At 44.0% G+C, this 20717-nt stretch overlaps 1 protein-coding gene across 19 annotated transcripts in view; it reads left to right on the top strand.

Annotated features, from left to right (window-relative positions):
• The window catches only part of PTPRG (protein tyrosine phosphatase receptor type G), a 777241-nt gene that overhangs the window by 694097 nt on the left and 62427 nt on the right, over positions 1–20717 (top strand). For 14 of the 19 annotated variants that reach the window (XM_086367083.1, XM_086367082.1, XM_086367090.1 and 11 more), the window contains 2 exons: positions 3218–3304; positions 19035–19126. In XM_086367083.1, the coding sequence (XP_086223209.1) occupies positions 3218–3304; positions 19035–19126 (179 nt within the window). Of the gene's footprint in view, positions 1–2178; positions 3305–19034; positions 19127–20717 lie in introns of those variants that run through there. The other 5 variants (XM_086367088.1, XM_086367086.1, XM_086367085.1 and 2 more) reach the window with 2 other exon arrangements.

The raw sequence follows: 20717 nt of genomic DNA, 5'->3' as shown, positions 1-20717 counted from the left end.
AAGAGAAGCCACTGCAATAAGAAACCTGCACACCACAGCTAGAATACAGCTCCAGCTTGCTGCAACTAAAGAAAAAGCCCACGTAGCAACAGAGACACCCAGCACAGCCAAAAATAAATAAATAGTTACATTAAAAAAAAAAAAAAGTGCGTAGGTTAACAGAATAGATGAGCAGGTAGAAAACAGTTGTCCCAAGTAGAGGTTACAAACTGGTGCCCTGTTTTACTGTTTTTGTGTAGCTGACCTCTTGTTTTTAGAAACGAGAATTACTTTGAAAATGGGAAGAGTTTGCCTAAAACTCCCACTGTCTAGATTCTCATGAGAAACACTGAGGTGTGAGATCACTGTTCTCATACTCTCTCATGGCACTGGTGGGCTGCACAGACCTGACCGTGGCCCCCTGCTCACCAGTCTGCCCATCTCTGCCCTGACCTCGTACGTGCATTCCCAAGGCCAGTGGTGATGAAAGGAAACTGTGCTCCCGGAGGTACTTGCCCATCGTCAGAGCTGGGCAGAAGGGAGTCAGGGAAGGCTTCTTGGAGGAGATGGTTGGCTCTGATTTTCATAGAACTGAGAAGGATAGATGTTCAGAGTGGAGGAAAATCTGTGTGAGCTGATAGAGCAGCATGTGTTCTTGTTGTATTTGGTACTCCTTGGGGAAAAACACACTTCCTCGTTGTAAAAATAAAGTCCACTTTGATGGGCAGCCTCAGATTCTTTTTAAGGGAATCTGGGGCATGTACAAAGGCACTGGGTCAGTCTGAGCTGCTCTTCTGCATCTCACGTGAGGGAGGGAATGAGGATCAAAGGATAGGTTTATGCGCAACTTTTCTCAAGTCTGGAAAAAGCCAAGCTTCCAAGTCATAATTTTTGATGGCTTTGTGTGATCACCTTTATCATTTTCGAAACAAACTGCCCTCAGGGCCACCTGTATTCCAAGCATCATTTTTTTCTTTTATAATCTGGTAACTGCTCATGTCACTCATCTCTGTCCAAAACATGGACCTGTAGCCATAGTTCAAGAAGGTTTTAATGTAATCATTAGGAATAATTGTTGCAATGCAGCTCTTCAAAGCCTGACAGTGTGTGGAGCCAATCGGGAGAAGAAAGTGCATTTCCTGATGCTAAAACGTGGCTTGGCTCTGACGATTTTTTTCTAATGACTCAGTGGTGTCTTGCTCTGAGATGCTAAAAGGCATGGGGATAGGGAGCCTTTAGAGACCCCAGCTGTTCCTGAAGATAGTCACCTATTTTTTTTTTTCTTTCTTTTCTCTGGACAGCTGTGTGCAGGGGAATCTGGGTCACGTGGCAGATCCCAGGCAACTTTTTGCTCAATAACTGTTTCCCAAGTGGCTACTCAGGGCCCTTTCAGAATTCAGGAGACCCATCCGTTGTCATAGTAACCAGCCCCCCTGCTGTCGAGTTGGCCCTGAGATGCCAGCTGAAGCTCTTGGAGCCAGGGAACACATAGTCACTTAGACAAAAGCAGGGAGAGACTCGCTGCTAAAGATTGCCGTTTATGCACTGTGATACTTAAGAGACAGGACTGATTCTGTGAAGAAGTGCATGGATCCATTTTTCAACCACGTTGGCTTTGCAGGAAAGGGAAACTGCTAGACATACTCAGTGTCTGCTACATCACCGGTGCCTTTCTTTGGATTTCTCAGAATGAAGAGTCCTCCCTCCCAGGGTTGATGAGGTCTGTCTTGTCGGGTTTCTCAGGTAGCCCCCTCGATTATTTGGGATATTAGTTTTGTAGCATTTGCTTCTCAGCGGAGTGTTGTCAGTTTACAGGGTGGGAGTTTGAAGCGCCTGCGATTGTGTGTGAGGAGAAACTGCGGAGATAGCCGGCTCGGCTCCAAAATTCCTGAAAGAGTGAGTCTGGCAGAATTCAGAGTAGGGCTAAGGGTTGAGAAGAAGTCTAAATATTTTAGGAAGCTGCAAATTTCAAGTTCTTATGAAAATTTGCAAAAACACTCCCAACACACTCGTGATTGCCTGGGATTAATGTTGGTAGCCGCGCTGCGTGTGTGAGAGAGAGGGTTTGAGGACAGTTGTTGCAATTCCACAGTGTGCTCAATAGAGGGAGACAAGAAATTCTGGATTATAGCACCTTCCCCCCTCCACTGCTTTTTAATCATTTTCCCAAGTTTTGACTTAGCCCTTATTTGGTTTCAGCACCAAGCACTTTTACCCACCATCGAGGCTATTAATTATCAACATAAAGGAAATCTTGTATTGATGGAGAAGAAAAAACCAACAGTTACGCATTAGAGAAAGTCCATTCTGAGAAGCAGGAAGCCACCAAGACAATCAGAAGTTCACAAGTGTTCTTTGAAATCACGTCCTGAATGCAGAGTTCTGCATGAGATTAAGAAGAACTTCCAAAAAGGAGAATGTTTCCATATCGGTGTTAGTCTCTAGTGTTCTATGGAGTTGAGAAAGAATACAAAATCCTTTCAATGCGAACTCCTATAGCCCAGGTGGTTTGGGGATTACATATAATTAAAGCAACACTTCTCAGGGTGATCACAGTGCATCTTTTCAAATGCTAGAGCCAAGCCTCCAGCGCTCTGCTTATTTAAGTATTAAGAGGAAATGAAACGTCAGACCTAGTGTATCGCAGTCACTTGCCCACTGCTACCCCACCCCACCCCACCCCAGCCGCCCGTATCTGAGCTGCCCTCGTGTGAATCCACCCCCTGTATTGTGAATCAAAGTGTCTTTCCAGAGAGCAGAGACATGCATGGAGAAAAGACCAAGCCCCAGACCAGTCGCACAGCACCAGTTTCAGAGAAATTTGTGGCAGAACTGAGGTTCAAACGGTACCCAACCTGTTCCTGCCAAATTGTGTTTATCCCAGCGGTGGTTTAAGCCATCCTGTTTGCCAGGGGAGCTTGTCAAAGGTGGGAGGCTCATCAGAAGCTGTTACTGGGTCGGTGGTATCCTTATGTTCTGATCACACTGTGGGTGATAACAGATTTCTAGTATCTTAAAGACAGCTTTTTAAGAGCAGAATTTCCCTTTTTGCATTTCTTACCTCAGTTTTGAAAAACCTTAAGAAGCCCAGTAATCTTTGTGGGTAAACCCTTCTCTTTGGAGCATGCCCCCAGCGAGGTCCAGTGGTGGGGTTGGTCTGTGCGAAATGGGAGGGAGGGGTGGCCGATTGAAAGTACTGTCTTCTACACCTGTTCTCTTCTGTTTTTTGTCCATTTAGAGGGTGTAACAAAATAAAGTCCAAGGGCTTTCCCAGACGTTTCCGTGAAGTGCCTTCTTCTGGGGAGAGAGGAGAGAAGGGGAGCAGGTGAGGGGCAGTCAAGCTGAAGGTGGGGAGGGGGTCTCTTTGGCCGGGACTGGCTTGCCGGATTTTTGTTCTGTTGCCATGCGGAGTCAAGCCCTCCGGACAACACAGCGCTGAAACTCACCTGTTGTACCCCAGCTCCCAAAAGGATGGCTTGCAAACATCAGTGTGGCTGGCGGGTAGCTGGTAGCAATGCCAGTATGTCCCCTGTGTGCTTGCTGTGCTTGATTTTGCCATTGGAGGGGGATGTTTTTAATTTCTAGGATGGGGATATTTTATGTTTATGTGTTTGTATGTCTGCTGCATCCCTTTTCTTTCTGAAATTTCAGATGTTTGCATGTTTGAGAGCTTTAAAAACACTTTATGCATGCATTTAGCCTTGTGAGTGAAAGGTATCTTGTAGAAACCTAAATTTGTCAATGAGTTAAAGAAGAAGGGCCGGAAGAAAAGAGAGAAATAAATGGGATTACAGCATTTTTTTTCCATAAGAAGGCTAAAATTCAAATAAATACAAGAGTTTTTGATGGCTTGAATACTTGAAAAAATTATTGTCCTGGAGAGATTTATAATAAACCTTTAGAAGTCAGGATTATATAATCTTAATCACCACACCTAAGCCCTTAATAACTTTCTGTAAGGCTTATCTAGGCAAACTCTACTTAAGATGGTAATTAATGCTTTAATATTAAATGGCCTCTTAGAGTAATTCACTAATCAATGTTCCGTTGTGAGTAGCCCCTTGTTCCCTTTCAACAAACCAGTTTATTGAATTGATATTCAACTTTTTTCATGAACTTATTTATCTCCATTGGTTGTGGGTAAAAGAGATGATGAGATGAAATTGCAGCTGATGCACCCACTATAATCGGGGATAGCTGTGAGACCTAAGAAGGTATAGTATAAGAATTGTGGAAGATTAATGAGAAATTCTGTGATATATCTTCTTTTAAGCTGAACGGTGCAATTTTGGGCTTTTAGAGAAAGGCAGTAACTGCTAACTGGTAATGCAATAATTCTTTCTATCATCTCTTTTTCCTTATTGAAGTCTTTAATTTTGAATCCCATTTTCAACACTTCAAGAGTAAAAATTGAAATAGAAACCCCTCTGTATAAGTTTTAGATTCAAAGATCTAGTCTTAAGAGAAAGACCTTGGACCTCACTTAAATGACCAACTTTCATGCCCAGTTCATTATAAATATAATGTAGTTTTGACTCTTGACACTTGAAAAAGCTGTCATTACCTTGTGGATGGCACAAAGGTAAATGCCCATCTGGTTTCTAAGTCCTTTCCAGACACAGTCCCACAGCCAGGTGTGGACTGTTCCTAGCTCTGATTTTTGTACGTGGCCCCGAATGAGGGAGTGGGCTCGTTAGCGAGGCTGTGTTTTGTTATAAAGCGTTCAGTCCCTCTGGTATCTTCTCTACCTCTGAGTGCCAGAAGCTTGGGGGAAGAATAGTTTTATGTAGGTCTACAAGTTTCCCGAGGACTATCTTGGGAAACTGCAAGTATTTATAGAATTCACCTACTTGTGAATCATAGTTTTGACTTTACTGTTTTTTTTAATAGTGTAGCAGCTAAGACAGACCTTGGCTCAGGGACTCGTAGCTTCTAACTGCGGCTCTGCTTCTTTGTGACTCTATGACCTTGAGTTACTTACCTAAGCTCTCTGAGCCTCAATGGACTCCTCCAGAAAATGGGTCTGTGATGGTTCCTTGTAGTGGAGTTGTTGTGAGGAGTAAATGTAGTATGTATAAAATGCTGACTGTGTGAGATCTATTATACCATTAGAAGACGAGATCAAGGCTCTGAGTTCTTTGTTAGGGCCACGCTGCTCAGGCGACCCAGTGGGGACGGCCCCCTCTTGTGTTCTGAGTCCTGAGCGATGACCCTTCTCACACCCCTACGTGCTGTGCTGAGCACTCCCTGGTGAAGACCTGGGCCCCGTACTGACCTGATCCGCATGTCTCTGCTCTTCCTCCTTCTGGCCGCCCCACCGTACTCTTTCTCTCCCAGGCTGCTGCAAGAAGCTGCCCTTTCATTGGCCCCTCTGGCTCCCACCTTGTCTCCTTTGATAACCTCACTGGCCTTAACACTCCCCCTCCTCCTTTGTGGTGAGAGGGCCCCAGGCAGTCCCAGAGTGGACACGATCACCAATGCAGGACCAAGGCTGTAAGAAGTCATTGCTGATGATACCCTCCAGAAAGGAGAAGAAAAAGCAGTAAAAATCAGATCCAAGTATTTACTTTTTCAAACAAGTTGTAGGTTTAAATTTGGAATAGGTAATAATTGACATGGTTCAGAAAGCAAAACGTATAAAATTATATTTACCCTGAGATTGCTGTCTCTTCACCCAAACACTCACCTGCTTCCTGCCCCATTGTAGACAGGTAAACATTCAGTACAGTTCAGTTTTGTTGCTCAGTCGTGTCCGAATCTTTGTGACCCCATGGGCTGCAGCACTCCAGGCTTCCCTGACCATCACCAACTCCCGAAGCTTGCTTGAACTCATGTCCATCGAGTCAGTGATGCCATCCAACCATCTCATCCTCTGTCGTCCCCTTCTCCTCCTGCCTTCAACCTTTCCCAGCATCAGGGTCTTTTCCAATGAGTCAGTTCTTCACATCAGGTGGCCAAGGTAGTGGTGGAAAAGCCATAGCTTTGACTACATGGACCTTTGTCAGTAAAGTAATGTCTCTGCTTTTTAATATGCTGTCTAGATTGGTCATAGCTTTTCTTCCAAGGAACAAGTGTCTTTTAATTTCATGGTTGTAGTCACCATCTGCAGACATTTTCAAACCCAGGAAAATAGTCTCTCACTGTTTCCATTGTTTCCCCATCTATTTGCTATGAAGTGATGGGACTGGATGCCATGACCTTAGTTTTCAGCGTTTTCATCTCCTTTTTCACTTTCATCAAGAGGCTCTTTAGATCCTCTTCACTTTCTGCTATAAGGGTGGTATCATCTGCATATCTGAGGTTATTGATATTTCTCCCAGCAATCTTGATTCCAGCTTCTGCTTCATTCAGCCCAGCATTTCGCATGATGTACTCTGTGTATAAGTTAAACAAGCAGGGTGACAATATATAGCTTTCACATATTTCTTTCCCAGTTTAGAATGAGTCCATTGTTGCATGTGTGGTTCTAACTGTTGCTTCTTGACCTGCGTACAGATTTCTCGGGAGGCAGGTGAGGTAGTCTAGTATTCCCATCTCTTGAAGAATTTCCCACAGTTTGCTGTGATCCACATAGTCAAAGGCTTTGGCGTAGTCAATAAAGCAGTAGATGTTTATTTGGAACTCTCTTGCTTTTTCTGTGATCCAACAGATGTTGGCAATTTGATCTCTGGTTCCTCTGCCTTTTCTAAATCCAGATTGAACATCTGGAAGTTCATGGTTCACATATTGATGAAGCCTGGCTTGGGGAATTTTGAGCGTTACTTTGCTAGCGTGTGAGATGAGTGCAGTTGTGCAGTAGTTTGAACATTAGTTTGTGCAGTAGTTTGGCACTGCCTTTCTTTGGGATTGGAGTGAAAACTGACCTTTTCCAGTCCTGTGGCCACTGCTGAGTTTTCCAAATTTGCTGGCATATTGAGTGCAGCACTTTAACAGCACCATCTCTTAGGGTTTGAAATAGTTCAACTGGAATTCCATCACCTCCACTAGCTTTGTTCGTTACGGTGCTTCCTAAGGCCCACTTGACTTCGCATTCCAGGATGCCTGGCTCTAAGTGAGTGATCACACCATCATGGTTATATGGGTCATTAAAATCTTTTTTGTACAGTTCTTCTGTGTATTCTTGCCACCTCTTGTTAATATCTTCTGCTTCTGTTAGGTCCATACCATTTCTGTCCTTTATCGAGCCCATCTTTGCATGACATGTTCCCTTGGTATCTCTGATTTTCTTGAAGAGATCTCTAGTCTTTCCCATTCTATTGTTTTCCTCTATTCTTTGCATTGATCACTGAAGAAGGCTTTCTTATCTCTCCTTGCTATTCTTTGGAACACTGCTTTCAGATGGGTATATCTTTCATTTTCTCCTTTGCCTTTAGCTTCTCTTCTTTTCTCAGCTATTTGTAAGGCCATCTCAGACAATTACTTTGCCTTTTTGCATTCCTTTTTTCCTGGGGATGGTCTTGATCACTGCCTCCTGTATAATGTCACGAAGCTCCGTCCATAGTTCTTCAGGTACTGTCTATCAGATCTAATCCCTTGAATCTATTTGTCACTTCTACTGTATAATCATAAGGGATTTGATTTAGATCATACTTGAATGGTCTAGTGGTTGCCTACTTTCTTCAATTTAAGTCTGAATTTGGCAATAAGGAGTTCATGATCTGAGCCACAGTCAGGTCCCAGCCTTGTTTTTGCTGACTGTATAGAGCTTCTCCATCTTTGGCTACAAAGAATATAATCAGTCTGATTTGGGTATTGACCATCTGGTGATAACCATGTGTAGAGTCTTCTCTTGTGTTATTGGAAGAGTGTGTTTGCTATGACCAGTGCATTCTCTTGGCAAAACTCTGTTAGCTTTTGCCCTGCTTCATTTTGTACTCCAAGGCCAAACTTGACCATTAATCCAGGTATCTCTTGACATCTTACTTTTGCATTCCAGTCCCCTATGATGAAAGGACCTTTTTGGGGCGTTAGTTCTGTAAGGTCTTGTAGGTCATCATAGAACTGTTCAGCTTCTTTGGCATTATTGATTGGGGCATAGACTTGGATTACTGTGATATTGAATGGTTTGCCTTGGAAATAAATCATTCTGTCATTTTTGAGATTGCATCCAAGTACTGCATTTTGGACTCTTCTGTTGACTTTGAGGGCTACTCTGTTTCTTCTAAGGGATTCCTACCCTCAGTAGTTGGATATAATGGTCATATGAATTAAACTCCCCCATTCCAGTCCATTTTAGTTCTTTGATTCCTATAATGTCGATGTTCACTCTTGCCCTCTTCTGTTTGACCACTTCCAATTTACCTTGATTCATGGACCTAATATTCCAGGTTCCTATGCAGTATTGCTCTTTACAGCATTGGACTTTACTTCCATCACCTGTCGCATCCATAACTGGGTGTTGGTTTTGTTTTGGCTCCGTCTCTCCATTCTTTCTGGAGTTATTTCTCCACTCTTCTCCAGTATCATGTTGGACACCAACTGACCTGGTGAGTTCATCTTTCAGTGTCCTATCTTTTTGCCTTTTCATACTGTTCATGGTTATCATTCGTACTAGTTAATTGTCTGCTCACAGAGATGGTTATGTGTGTGTGTGTGTGTGTCTGTGTGTTTCTGTGTGTGTGGCTATATATGAATTTATTCAGTATATTCCTTTATCTCGTTTTACAGAGCAGTATACTACATATGCTATCAGAAACCTTTGTTTCACATAACATGATTTTTTTCCCTATGCATATGTAGTTCTCATTCTTTTTTACAGAAGCACAATTTTTTTTTTTTTTTTGGGTATAGTTGTGTTGTGATTTATTGCACCGTTCCCCTGTGGCTGTCATTTTGGCTGCTTCCAAGTCTTATTATGACTGACAGTAATGTGGTGAATAACTTAATATGTTCTTTTGGAAGTTGATAGGCCTATTTCTAGTATAAATTCAAGAAATGGGCTGTATTCTGAGCTGCATGCATTCGTAACTCTGATAGTGCCTGTTTGCCCTCCCCAGGGGACACCAAGGTGAGCTTCTACCAGCAATGCGTGATCCTGCCCGTTTACCTACAGCTTCTCCAGCACAGTGTGTTGTCAGATTTTGGTATTTTTGCTAACTTCACAGGTGAAAAGGAAAAACGTGTCTTAGTGTATTTTATAAGTGAGGTTACATATCTTTCCTATGGCTCTGCCACTTGTATTTCTTTTACTATAAGTTGTTGATCTTTTGCTCATTCTTTCTTTGCATTGTTTGTCTTTTTCTAATCAAGAGAGAGCTCTTGTCAGCAGTACAGGTTGCAAATATATTTTCCTAGTCTGTACATTGCCTTTTGGAGAAGGCAATGGCACCCCACTCCAGTACTCTTGCCTGGAAAATCCCATGGACAGAGGAGCCTGGTGGGCTGCAGTCCACGGGGTTGCACAGAGTCAGACACGACTGAGCGACTTCACTTTCACTTTTCCCTTTCTTGCCTGGAGAATCCCAGGGATGCAGGAGCCTGGTGGGCTGCCGTCTATGGGGGTCGCACAGAGTCGGACATGACTGAAGCAACTTAGCAGCACATTGCCTTTTAACTGTGTTTATGCTGCTTCTTTGATGTTGATATAATCAGATTTATCCATAAAGTCTTTTTTTGGTTTCTGAGTTTTCAATTCTCATTAGAAAGTCTTTCCCCCAACCGAGGTTACTTTTTTTTTTTAAGGTACTTTTATGGCTTCAAATGTTAATGTGAAATTCTTAAATCACTTGGAATGAAACCTGACTGATAGTGTGATGTCTGAATCGTTTTTTTCCCCCAGATGGTCCCAAATATTTTAAAAGTACTACAATCTGGGGCTGTTTAGTGGAGAGGCACATAACACCTCAGTCGATCCTTAAAATAGCTCTTACAGCAAAAACCTGACGGACTTAGTTCAGTCACTATGTTCATGAAATAAGTACTTGGCCAAGGTTTTTACCGGGCCGCTTTATGATACAGATACTCAGTCATACGTGCAGTAAATGAAATATGAATCTGCATTTACTAGCTCCTGCCTGAAATAAGTTGGACTGTCCTGTCCCCATTAACCCTTCCAGTCAGTAGGATGTTGTGTCAGCTCTTGCAACAGTGGTCAAGATAAGGTGAAGAGTTCCTGAAGCCTCAGTTCAGAAATTGAGAACATCCAGACCGGGGCACTAACTGAACAGGAGTGGACTTGAGGCCCTCTTTATAAGTTAACAGCCTGGAGTGTGGCAAGGACTGTCTGGCGCTCACTGTCTTAAAACCAGCTGGAATATACACATTGCCCTGTTCAGAGTCTGGTCTTGTCAAAATATGGTTCATGAAATTACCTTTTCCTCTCATATCACCCAGAAAGCATTACTAGTACTTGAGGGTGTCTGCAGGGGTCTCCGGGCAAACTTAATGTCTAGCCTGGAAGTTTGCTCCTGCTTCTCTGCATATTATTTGTTAATTTTCTCCCACTTTCCTAAGATGTTAATTGCAGGCAGTTTGTGTCCTCCAATAAAATTCTCACTGTAGAAATCAGAGTCTTGTCCCTTCCAGCTGTAACCAGGGTTGGATGGGACATCTCTCCTATCCACGTGAGATCCAAACTATCTCCAAACATTTTCTCCGTATTTGATATGTTTGCTCTGTCACCCCGCCCACCCATCATTTCCAAAACAATTTTGTTCGCTTTTCTCTTCCTTTCTCCCATCATCTCCTCACAGCAGACAAGCCCCACTGATCCAGGGTATGACAGTCATCTGTCCTAGGATGCCTGGGAGCACCCTCATGTGAATTAAGCCATTAGATTATGCCCACAAGGATATTAGTATTTGTCAGATCTCAACATCCCTTTGAAGGTTTAAAGAATATGCAAATAAGAAGCACAGGTCTGAATTCCTTTTTACTAGAAGATGCCTTCCTGAAGAGATACTCTGAGTATAAACCGAGTTTTCCAGAGTGCTTTCAGATGCAATAAAGGGAACTTAACGTGAGTGAGTGGTTGCACAGGAAAGCGTCTCAGCTGAGAACTGACACGGAACTGCTTTCCAAGCGGGACCCCTGCATTATTTCTAGCAGACCCTCCTCTTGGAGGAAAAAGCCCATCGACTCCCACAGCCTTTCCCTTCTATTGTTGTCTTTGTCAGTTCGATTTCTTGAGTTGTTTTGCCATAATAAATCAATCCTTGTCTTTTTAACATAGCCCTCAATCATCTTCCTCGAAGGCACATGCCTCTGTTCCCACTTTCTATTTATAAGTGGCTCTTATTCATACACGGTTTACTACAGCACTTCCATTTACAAAAGTACATATTAACATGATTTCTGTGCTTGACAGCACAAGAATGAATGAGAGTATTAGCAAGCATGCACCGTGACGTTAGGTGAGGGCAGTATACGTATCGGTTAAGATTACTTAATTAATATTCAACAGCAGCTCAGCCACACACCTGTTCTAGCCTCCAATTAGCATTTTGAGCTGCACACCATGGACAAACTCCTTGTCACTCCGGTGTGATTACAGAGCATTGAACTGAATTTGAAGACAGTAACTTGGTTCCTAATCCCTGTGTATCAGTATTTGGTAGTTTCATAATCCCGGGCTTCCCTGATAGCTCAGTTGGTAAAGAATCCGCCTGCAATGCAGGAGACCCTGGTTCAATTCCTGGGTCAGGAAGATGCCCTGGAGAAGGGATAGGCTACCCACTCCAGTTTTCTGGCCTTGAGAATTCCATGGACTGTATAGTCCATGGGGTCGCAAAGAGTCAGACACGACTGAGTGGCTTCCACTTTCACTTCCATAATCCCCGGTTTTCATGGAGTCTGCATGTTGTCCTGTGGCCCTACTGGCACCCATGCCCCATCAGTTACAGTGATGCTGAGGGAAGTGTTACCATAAGCCGAGGGCCCTGGATGAGAGCAGGGTCTCATCTCAAGCTCGCCAGAGATGTCCAGTTTGACCCAGGGGTCTAGAGGCTTCAGAAAGTCTCCTATAAGCAGATACAGATGCCTGCCATCAGCAGCAGTGGGCAGTGGAGTTCCAGACAGCTACGAGATAGAGTCTTCCTGGACTGGAGGTCAGCACTTAGCTTTTGAAAAGTATCTTGCGTCTAAGTTATTCTCAGCTTCCTGTTAGAGGGGCAGAAAGAGATCTGAGTAAGGAAATTGTGAAGACGTGTCAGAGGCTTATCTGAGCAGGTACCCGGGAAAACAGGAGGAGCAGAAAGGAAAGCCTTTCTGCAGAAGACTGGTCCTTCTGGGTGATTCTTGCAAAGAAATGAGAGGCCAGGAGGGAGAACCTGGAGGGTTCCTGCTTATCTCTGTGGTTGGCTACATTTTGTTTGAATAGGAAGCCTCTGTAACTTGAGTCTGTTTATTAACAGTGGGCACCACCAGAGCAGCTGGGGGTGTGTGTGGGGTGGGGGTGGGGTTTCATTTGTCAAGAGGGCCAATTAAACACCCCAGTCTGTCCTGTGCTGGCAGCATGCACGTTCCCATGGGGAGCTCTGGGGACTGGCGTTGATGACTTTCTCATCTCAGTCCGTATCTGCTGCATCTTGACTGGAAGATGTCCTTGGTACATAGGCTGTGCTGTCTCAAGAGTAGGATTTTTGATTTCTGAAAAAGTCTCTCTGCAAAGTATCTGCCTGACTTGAAAGAATGGAAAATTGTTTTTAGAAATTTCAGTCTGACACCCATTGTTCGTGACTGTAAGCTGAAAACACCTGTGGGTTTTTAAAAGCCCGGCTGATCCATACATACATACCCAGTCCTGCCATGAGGCCTTCAGACCCTGGATGGGTTCTGGGCCCCAGGCAGTGGGGTGTGCTCTTGAAACCAAGGAGCTTCTAGCCAGGATCCATGTGCATCTGATCACATGGAGAGGAATGTAGGGCACCATCCTGTTCACTTCTAGTCAAAGCTTGCTGATACATCTTAAAACACAGGAGCCCATGTTGGTTTTCTCAGAAGGGATGAATGAATGGAGAGTAACACAGAAAGCCTGTTTCCACTTAGCTACTTAGAGCTTCCTGTAAGATGCACATAGCGGACCACCTTTGGTCAAGGAATGGAGGCAGCTGGCTCGTATTCAGGGACTGTGTTGTATGAGATGTGCATAGCTTTCCGTGCCAGACTTCAAGGTGAGAGATGCTTACTCTCTGAGAGGCTCAGGGAAAGTGGGACCCACAGACTCACCTCTCCCATTTCGTTTTCATTCTGATCCAGCTCCCACTTGAGTTGAACTGAGGAAAAGTCTCTCCTGCCAACTTGGAATGCCTCTTCGTTGCATCCATCTGGGAGCACTCAGTGAACGTGTGGTGGGACTCTATTGCGGTACCTGCTTCCTAGGAGTGGGTTTTAGAAAGCCCTCTCACTCGATTGGTTTTCATTGTTCAAGTGGCAAGACGCTTGGATTTGAGGCCATCAGAACATCATGGACTACTTGACAGTCAAGTTCATATCTATAACTGGAATTCCTTCATGGAAACTAAAATTTATTTTGCTGGCAGACAAGCAGAGCCATAAAGCCCCAAAGGTGGCTTAAAAGGTAGCTGTCGGAGGAACAACTTTCATTTGAGAAATCTAACTTTTTTCTGTGCTCTGAAACTTGTTTTCCATACAGTGGCAACACGCTTGGTCTCCTTTAGAGAATTCCATCCTATGTCTGGGAACTTCGGTTCTCACAGGAACCAAGCAGAAGACTCCATGGTTTTGTTCAAGCTCTGTGCAATACAGTTTTTCTTTCTGTGTTTGAGATGAGTTATGTTAACATCGTTGAATTCTTAATCCTATTTCATTTTCTCATACAGGACCCTTTAAATTCTAGGCATTTCTAGACCCTTTAAAAAACTGGGCATTTTTAAGGCGCCCGCCACCCTGGATTGTTTTATTTCTTCAGGGCTTTCTTAGGGCCTAGAGACTCTCGGGAACCGTTTTTTCTCTCACGGTGGTCCTTCACCAGAGACAATCACACCCGAATTTGGGGAAAATTTTTGCAGAAGACACATATCCATGTACCCACCCTGGGCCTGCCCAGCTAGAATCACCAGGAATGGGGCTCATCCAACAAGGGATTTTAAAAGCTGCCCAAGGCAAAGAGCTACATGCTGCCAAGTAATAACCACTACTTGATTGAAACTTCAGTGGGGAGTGTTCTTGTGTGTGTGAGAAAGAGATAGAGAGAGGGGCTGACTGACTTCAGGACCCTCCAAAACTAAGGTGAACTTTAAAAATTCCTGAATTGAATGTAAAATAGATAGCCAACAGGAATTTGCTATATGGCTCAGGAAAGTCAAACAGGGGCTCTGTATCAATCTAGAGGTGTGGAATGGGGCAGGAGATGGGAGGGAGGTTCAAAAGGGAAGAGATGTATGTATACCTATGGCTGATTCATGTTGAGGTTTGATAGAAAACAGCAAAATTCTATAAAGCAATTATCCTTCAATAAAAAAATAAATTACAAAAGAAAAAAAATAGTAGTAAAAAGTAAGTTTAAACCAAGTAATTTTATTTGCCTTTTTTGTTTTTGCTCTTACTAATTTGAGTTGTGAAGTGAGCCTTTTCTCCTCTTCTTTTGCTTAGCTGGTTCACATCTGAAAATGACTTAGCTAGTTCAGCATGGGAGTAAATACTATATTTGTAATCGTAAAGAAATAAAGAGATTATTAGGGAAAAAACAGATTCCTAAATTGGGAAGCACAGAGTGTCAGGAAAATACTTGCTGAAAGGTAGATAAGGGGAAGTAAAAGATAACTAATTTAGATCATTACTGAGGCAGTCAGGGTTAGTGGGGGAAAAAAAAAGATCTGTTTTCAGATTCGTAAAGCAGACATGATGGGAGGGGCAGAGAAAAAGGAAAGAAAGAAAAGGGGGAAGAGGTGAATAAAAAATTTATGGTGAGTATCCAGGAGACTGTAATTTGTAGTTAAACTTAATTTTTTTTTTTTTTCCATTCCAAACACAATTGACTATTTCCCTGTTCGAGGTACTGGCATAAACAAATGCTCAGTGTGAAGAAATAATGTTATAGGATGGCTCTTGATCCAAACAATCTGTTTCCTTCAAGGAGAGATGTTAGAGTCAGTAACTTGAAGGAGAATTGAACCTAAATAGAACTTTGAAATTGCATGCTTGGCGACACTGAGGCATTTTCAGAAATTTTGTCTCCGTTTTCCTGAGCTCAGAATTAGAGACAATACTGCCTCTTGGAACACATCACAGTTTAGATATTTAGAGGTATTAAAACTCACACTTTCTTTTCATCTTCTCCAAAATCTCTTGCCTTTACTTTTTTAATTCCTGGATACTACTGAAGGTTTAAAGAAAAAAAGAAGCAAAAAAACCCAAAAAACATCTCATGAGACTTCTCTGAGATGAGCAAGTCAAATAAAATGTCGTGTGGTAATGACTCTGAACCGGCCACTTTTCTTAGGTATTAAACCCACAGTGTAGAATTTGTACCCAGAGAAGATTCATCTCCATGTGGTCAATGGTAGTGGAAAGGAGGCCACAACCCAGCAAAATTATCAGTCTCTTGACCAAAGTAGACTCCCCCATCAACAGTTATTCAAGAAATAAGAAGTTAAACATCTAACAGTGTAGTGTGCCCATAAAGTGGAGAAGTAAGCAGACTGAGGATGTCAGTTCATGTTTGTTATCAAGGAGATATGTATAATATGATCTCCTTTTGTTAAAAGGAAACTGTCTGCCTGTCGGTATGTGGATGAGATTACAACAGTAGCCCCTGGTGGCTCTCCTTGCTCCTTTCTTGCTGCTCTGTATTCCATTCATCATGTAGCAGCCAGAGCACGCGCTTTGAAGGGGATGAGTCCCAGTCTGTGGATTAAAGCCCTCTGTTGGCTTTTCATTGCTCACAGATGCTAACAAAGTTTATGGCCTTGGATCTGGCATGCCCCGCCTCTTGCCCACCTCTCTGGGTCTCCTCCTTTCCCTGCTCATAGGTCTGCCTTCCTTTCAGTTCCCGCGGTGGATAAGCTCACTCTGTGCTAAGGCTCTTTAAGCAGCTCCTGGATCTGCCTGGAGTGGTCTCCCCTGCACTTCCCATGACCCTTCCTCCTTAATCACGGCTCAGCTCTGAGGCCACCTCCTCAGGGAGGACCCCTCCCTCACCTCCCCCGTCAGTTATCACCACCTCATTCTGTTGTATTTTGTTCACAGCTCTTGACGCTTTGAAACTGTTTGTTTACTTGTTTGTGGTTGATTTCCCCGAAAGAACATAAGCACCACGAGGGCGAGACCTTGTCTGTCTTTTGTTTATTGTTCTGCTCCCAGTCTGTCATTGTCAGTGATCACAGAACAGTCCCTAGATGAGGAAAAGTGTGCAATGACACACCCCAACATAGCAGTAGTGACGATCACTAAGAGAAGGATGAGGGTAACTTGGATTTTTCTCCTTTTTTTCATTTATATCAGTAGTTCCTAATTTTTAATTACTCAAATGCTTAGCCAAGCTTAAGGAGGTGTTTTTAAAGCTCCCAGAAAGAGAATGTGTTCTCTGCATGCGCCATGCTAAGCAGTGGGTGCCGAATAAATGCTCACTGGGTCCACTGAAACCTTTTCTCCGAGGGAAGGCGTTTGCCACCGAGTTCTGTAGTTGGGTGCCCACCCGAGTCCGTGTGACCTGCCTCAGGGTGCGGATGTAGCGACCTCGGTCCCCGAGTTTCTGACCTTCATCCCCAGGGTGTGCTCCTCGCTGGCAATCCCAGAGTCCTTTGCTGCAGGGAAAATCCATTATGAACAGCCACACTCGGAGCATGTGATATGCTTCAGTCCATGCTGCTTTTTCCAAAGAGGATACGGAGCCTCTGGCCTCACGTGTTACTGAGGGTCTGGGTGAACCGTCTGCCTATTTTCTTCCAGGAAAAGAACCTGCCGTGTCAGTTTGTGCTTTCCAAGTCGTTTGATATTAACAGTTACTTGGCCAATGCTGATTGTTTTGACTAATACTTTATATTTTAGAAATCTTATCAGGTAGCGTAATTATGGTCTTAGAATAGTTAATTCTTTGTTGTGTGGTATCTTTTTTGCACTTTTTTTCCCCCCTTTTGTGCATAGTTCAAATCTGAGCTGGTAACCTGGGCCATTCATTTCACTATCACACAGTACTTTTTTGGGCTACTAAATACTTCAGTGGTCCAGTATCTTAAGAAAAAGAGATACTCCTCAGCTATGACAGTGGGTGGCTACAGGTGTAGCTGGTTGGCAAAGTCTCCATCCTCCGTGTTTTAACTCTAAGGTTACATTCTGGAAATCTGTGTAAATTGGGGACAGGGACATGGGAGGTGGCAGGGATGAAGAAATAGAAAATTTGATGACCTTGGAAACAGAAAGAAACTATTACGTCAAATCACAAAAATCATAGGTTTTTTTTTTCACGTGAATCCGCTTCCTTTCACACGCAGTAGAAGATCCTGTCACCACCGTAGCCCTAAAATACTTGTACGTTTCATGTCCTTGTAGCTTAAGTCAGACTGACTGTTCCTTCCAAATTTAGGGGTAGGCAGCTAGACGGTGAGTGGTAAAAACGTGTTCTGTTATTTATACTACAAATGCCAGGCAGTTCATAGGAAAAAACCATTGTTCGGTGCTCTGCGAGAGCAGTCCCGTGAGATGTGTGCCAGGAAAGGAAGTGATTTATGTTCCGGAGCCCCTCATGGCAGGGAGCAGCCCTCCAGACTGCTCCATGGCTGTGCCTGGGCGTGCAGTTGGTTAGAACTACTTCCTGTCTGAACACAGGCGCCGCTGAAAGGAAAACATTTCCCACTGGGACGTGTGATCCTTCTTGATTGTGTGTAGTTATAACAGCTCCGTGCAAACCTACAGTCCCAATAATCTGCAGAACTCAGAGGCTTCCTCACTCCCACCAAGATCTCCTGTACTCTCTGAGATTCCCTGGTGTTTGCTCTTCCCCCAAAACCCCTCTGCTTTGGCTTTGTAGAAACATGAGACACCCAACAGAATCATCACAAGAGTACTTGCGATCAGGGGAGCCAAGACAACTTCTAAGAAAAGTTGACTTACTCCATTGGTAGGGATACCCATAGCCTACCCCCGAAAAAGTGAAGCTCTAATTAATTGGGTGTACACAGGGCTCTTGGGAGACGCCAGAGGAGTGGCCTGGGTCCCCGGGACCCCAAGCACCAGAAGGCTGCCGCCTGCTTGTCTCAAAGACCCAGCAGTGGGGCCAGCTATTGTGAAGCCCCTCTGCCAGATGAACAGGGACCCGTCTCTGGTCACAATAGCCATTCACGCTGAGCAGCCTCATTAAATATTCAGCCGGTGCTTCCGGCAGCTCATTAGGGCCGCAATGAGCAGTGACGTGGCTGCGGGAACACCGAGGGCCGGCCGGCGGCAGCAGGCAGAAGCTGAGCGAGCCGCCGATGGCTTTTCTGCTCCCTGGCTGTCCAGTGATGACCAGTGTCTGCTCCCTGCTTTGTCTCAAGTCCAGGTAAAAATCAAACAGAACCCCTGACATACAGACGACACTCGACAGCATTGGGTGCTGGTCTCGGACGTTATCTGGCTAGGGTGCTTGCCCCTGGAAGCCCTCTGACCCCCTTCAAGAGCTGTCTGGGGCTCGGGGTGGGGGCCTCTGCTGAGCGCTAACAATGAGGTGCTGTTGTGTGCTTGGGCCATTCGATGACTGCATTTGGGAGGGTTCAAGGTACGGTTTGAACTTGGTGCTGAGAGTTTAGAATAGCGAATAATTCTTCCTCTGGAGCAGGTTGAATTGGGGAAGATTGTGAGCTAATCCTTGCAGTTCATACAGCAAGTTTCCTCAGTTCATGCCAACTTTTCATGTGTCTGAGTGGCTTGTGACTAAGTTGTGTCCCTTTTATCTCTCAGGATGGGTATAGTGTAATAAAAAGTGGATATTCTTCAGCGGCGGGGGGTCCTTCCAATCGGCTGGACATTGTCCCCCTGTATCTTGTTCCTTTCCCGTGGGTGTGTACTCGGTGCTGGCTGAAATAGAAAGCGGGGAGAGTCTGAAAGAAGAATTGAAAGATGGTGAACTCAGACAAAGTGTATTTCTCTTCTCACTGTTTGTTTGTCTCTTTCCTGCACAGAAAATGTTTTCAGACAGCTCATTTCTATGTGGAAGATAGCAGTTCACCTCGGGTGGTCCCCAATGAAAGTATTCCAATCATTCCTATTCCGGGTAAGTAAGACACGACTCCTATTTCCAGTGGGCTAATTGTTTTTCTTTTTTGTTCTCAGTGTTATGTGACAGCCATGACAAAATATTATTTTTATAGTCTTTTCAAGCTCACCCAGTCTAAGAGAGCCTTAACTAAGGGTAATTTAATGAAATCTTTGCTCCTTTACATCTCTTCCATGTAATGAAATCATCTTTCAGAGAACAGATGACTATGAGTTCACATAATGTAGAATCTCATGAAGAAAGGGAAGAAAGAGTAGAAAAAAAGGGGAAAACATACTTATGTACTTGCAGTCTCTTGGACTCAATTTTGTTATGACAGGCAATGTGTGCTTGCTTTAAAAAAAAATTGAAATACTGTTACATATATATTTTAAAGTTTTATCCTAAGATTCCTTACTCTGAAAATAATTACATGATGGTTGAAAGTTTTCATACTTAGGCTCTTTGTATGGGGGTCTAGAGAGATGTTTTTGGTCTGGTATCTGTTTCATTTGTCCTTGATACAAGTAGGAAATGCTCAGGTGCTGTTGGGGTAGGGATTGGTGAAAAGTGTTAGTCACTTGGTCATGTCTGACTCTTATGACCTCATGGCCGATAGCCTGCCAGGCTCCTCTGTCCTTGGAATTCTCCAGGCAAGAATACTGGAGTGGGTAGCCATTCCCTTCTCCAGGGATGTTCCTGACCCAGGGATCAAACCCAGGTCTCTTGCATTGCAGGCAGGACACTAGTAAATCTTGGCTGATGCCACAGATGTGAGAAGTTCATCAGTGGCTTAGCTCTGGTAGATGGTGTGAGTGATTTGAAGGTTGCCCCCATCATTTTGGGGGTTTCTCTGGTGGCTCAGATGGTAAAGAATCTGCCTGCAATGCGGGAGACTCAGGTTTGATCCCTGGGTCGGGAAGATCCTTGGAAAAGGGAATGGCTACCCAACTCCAGTATTCTTGCCTGGAGAATTCCATGGACAGAGGAACCTGGTGGGCTACAGTCCATGGGGTCACAAAGAGTGGGACACAACTGAGCCGCTAACACTCACTTCTTCACTTTTCCATCGTTTTTATTTGGTGTCCCCTTCCTGTTGTGCCAGAATCAAACGTTCTTCCTCTGAGTTGCATTCTGTACTTGGAAACACGTATTTTCAAATATCTTATACATTCATCCTTTTGTATTTTATAATGGAGTAGTATAGCCTATTAACAATGTTGTCACGGTTTCAGGTATACGATAAAGCAATTCAGCCATACATAATACATGTCTCCATTCTCCCCTAAACCCCCCTCCCATCCATGCTGCCAGGTAACACTGAGCAGAGTTCCCTGTGCTGTACAGTAGGTCCTTTTTGGTGATCCATTTTATTTAAATATTTATTTTACTCATTAGTATGCACTGGGTTTTAGTTGTCGGATCTTTAGTTGGCATACGGGATCTAGTTCCCTGACCAGGAATTGAACCCAGGCACCCTGCACTGGGGGCGTAAAGTCTTAACCACTGGACCACCAGGGAAGTCCCAGTTATCCATTCACGTATAGCAGTGTGTACACGGATCCTCTTGACATCATTCTTTTGTAAGCAGAGGTGCCATCTCCCACTC

Source organism: Bos grunniens, chromosome 22 (genome assembly GCF_055505025.1).
Source record: "Bos grunniens cultivar Pamir isolate PY7600 chromosome 22, Bosgru_T2T1.0, whole genome shotgun sequence".
NCBI lineage: Eukaryota > Metazoa > Chordata > Mammalia > Artiodactyla > Bovidae > Bos > Bos grunniens.
This window is presented reverse-complemented; position numbering and strand designations above follow the sequence as displayed.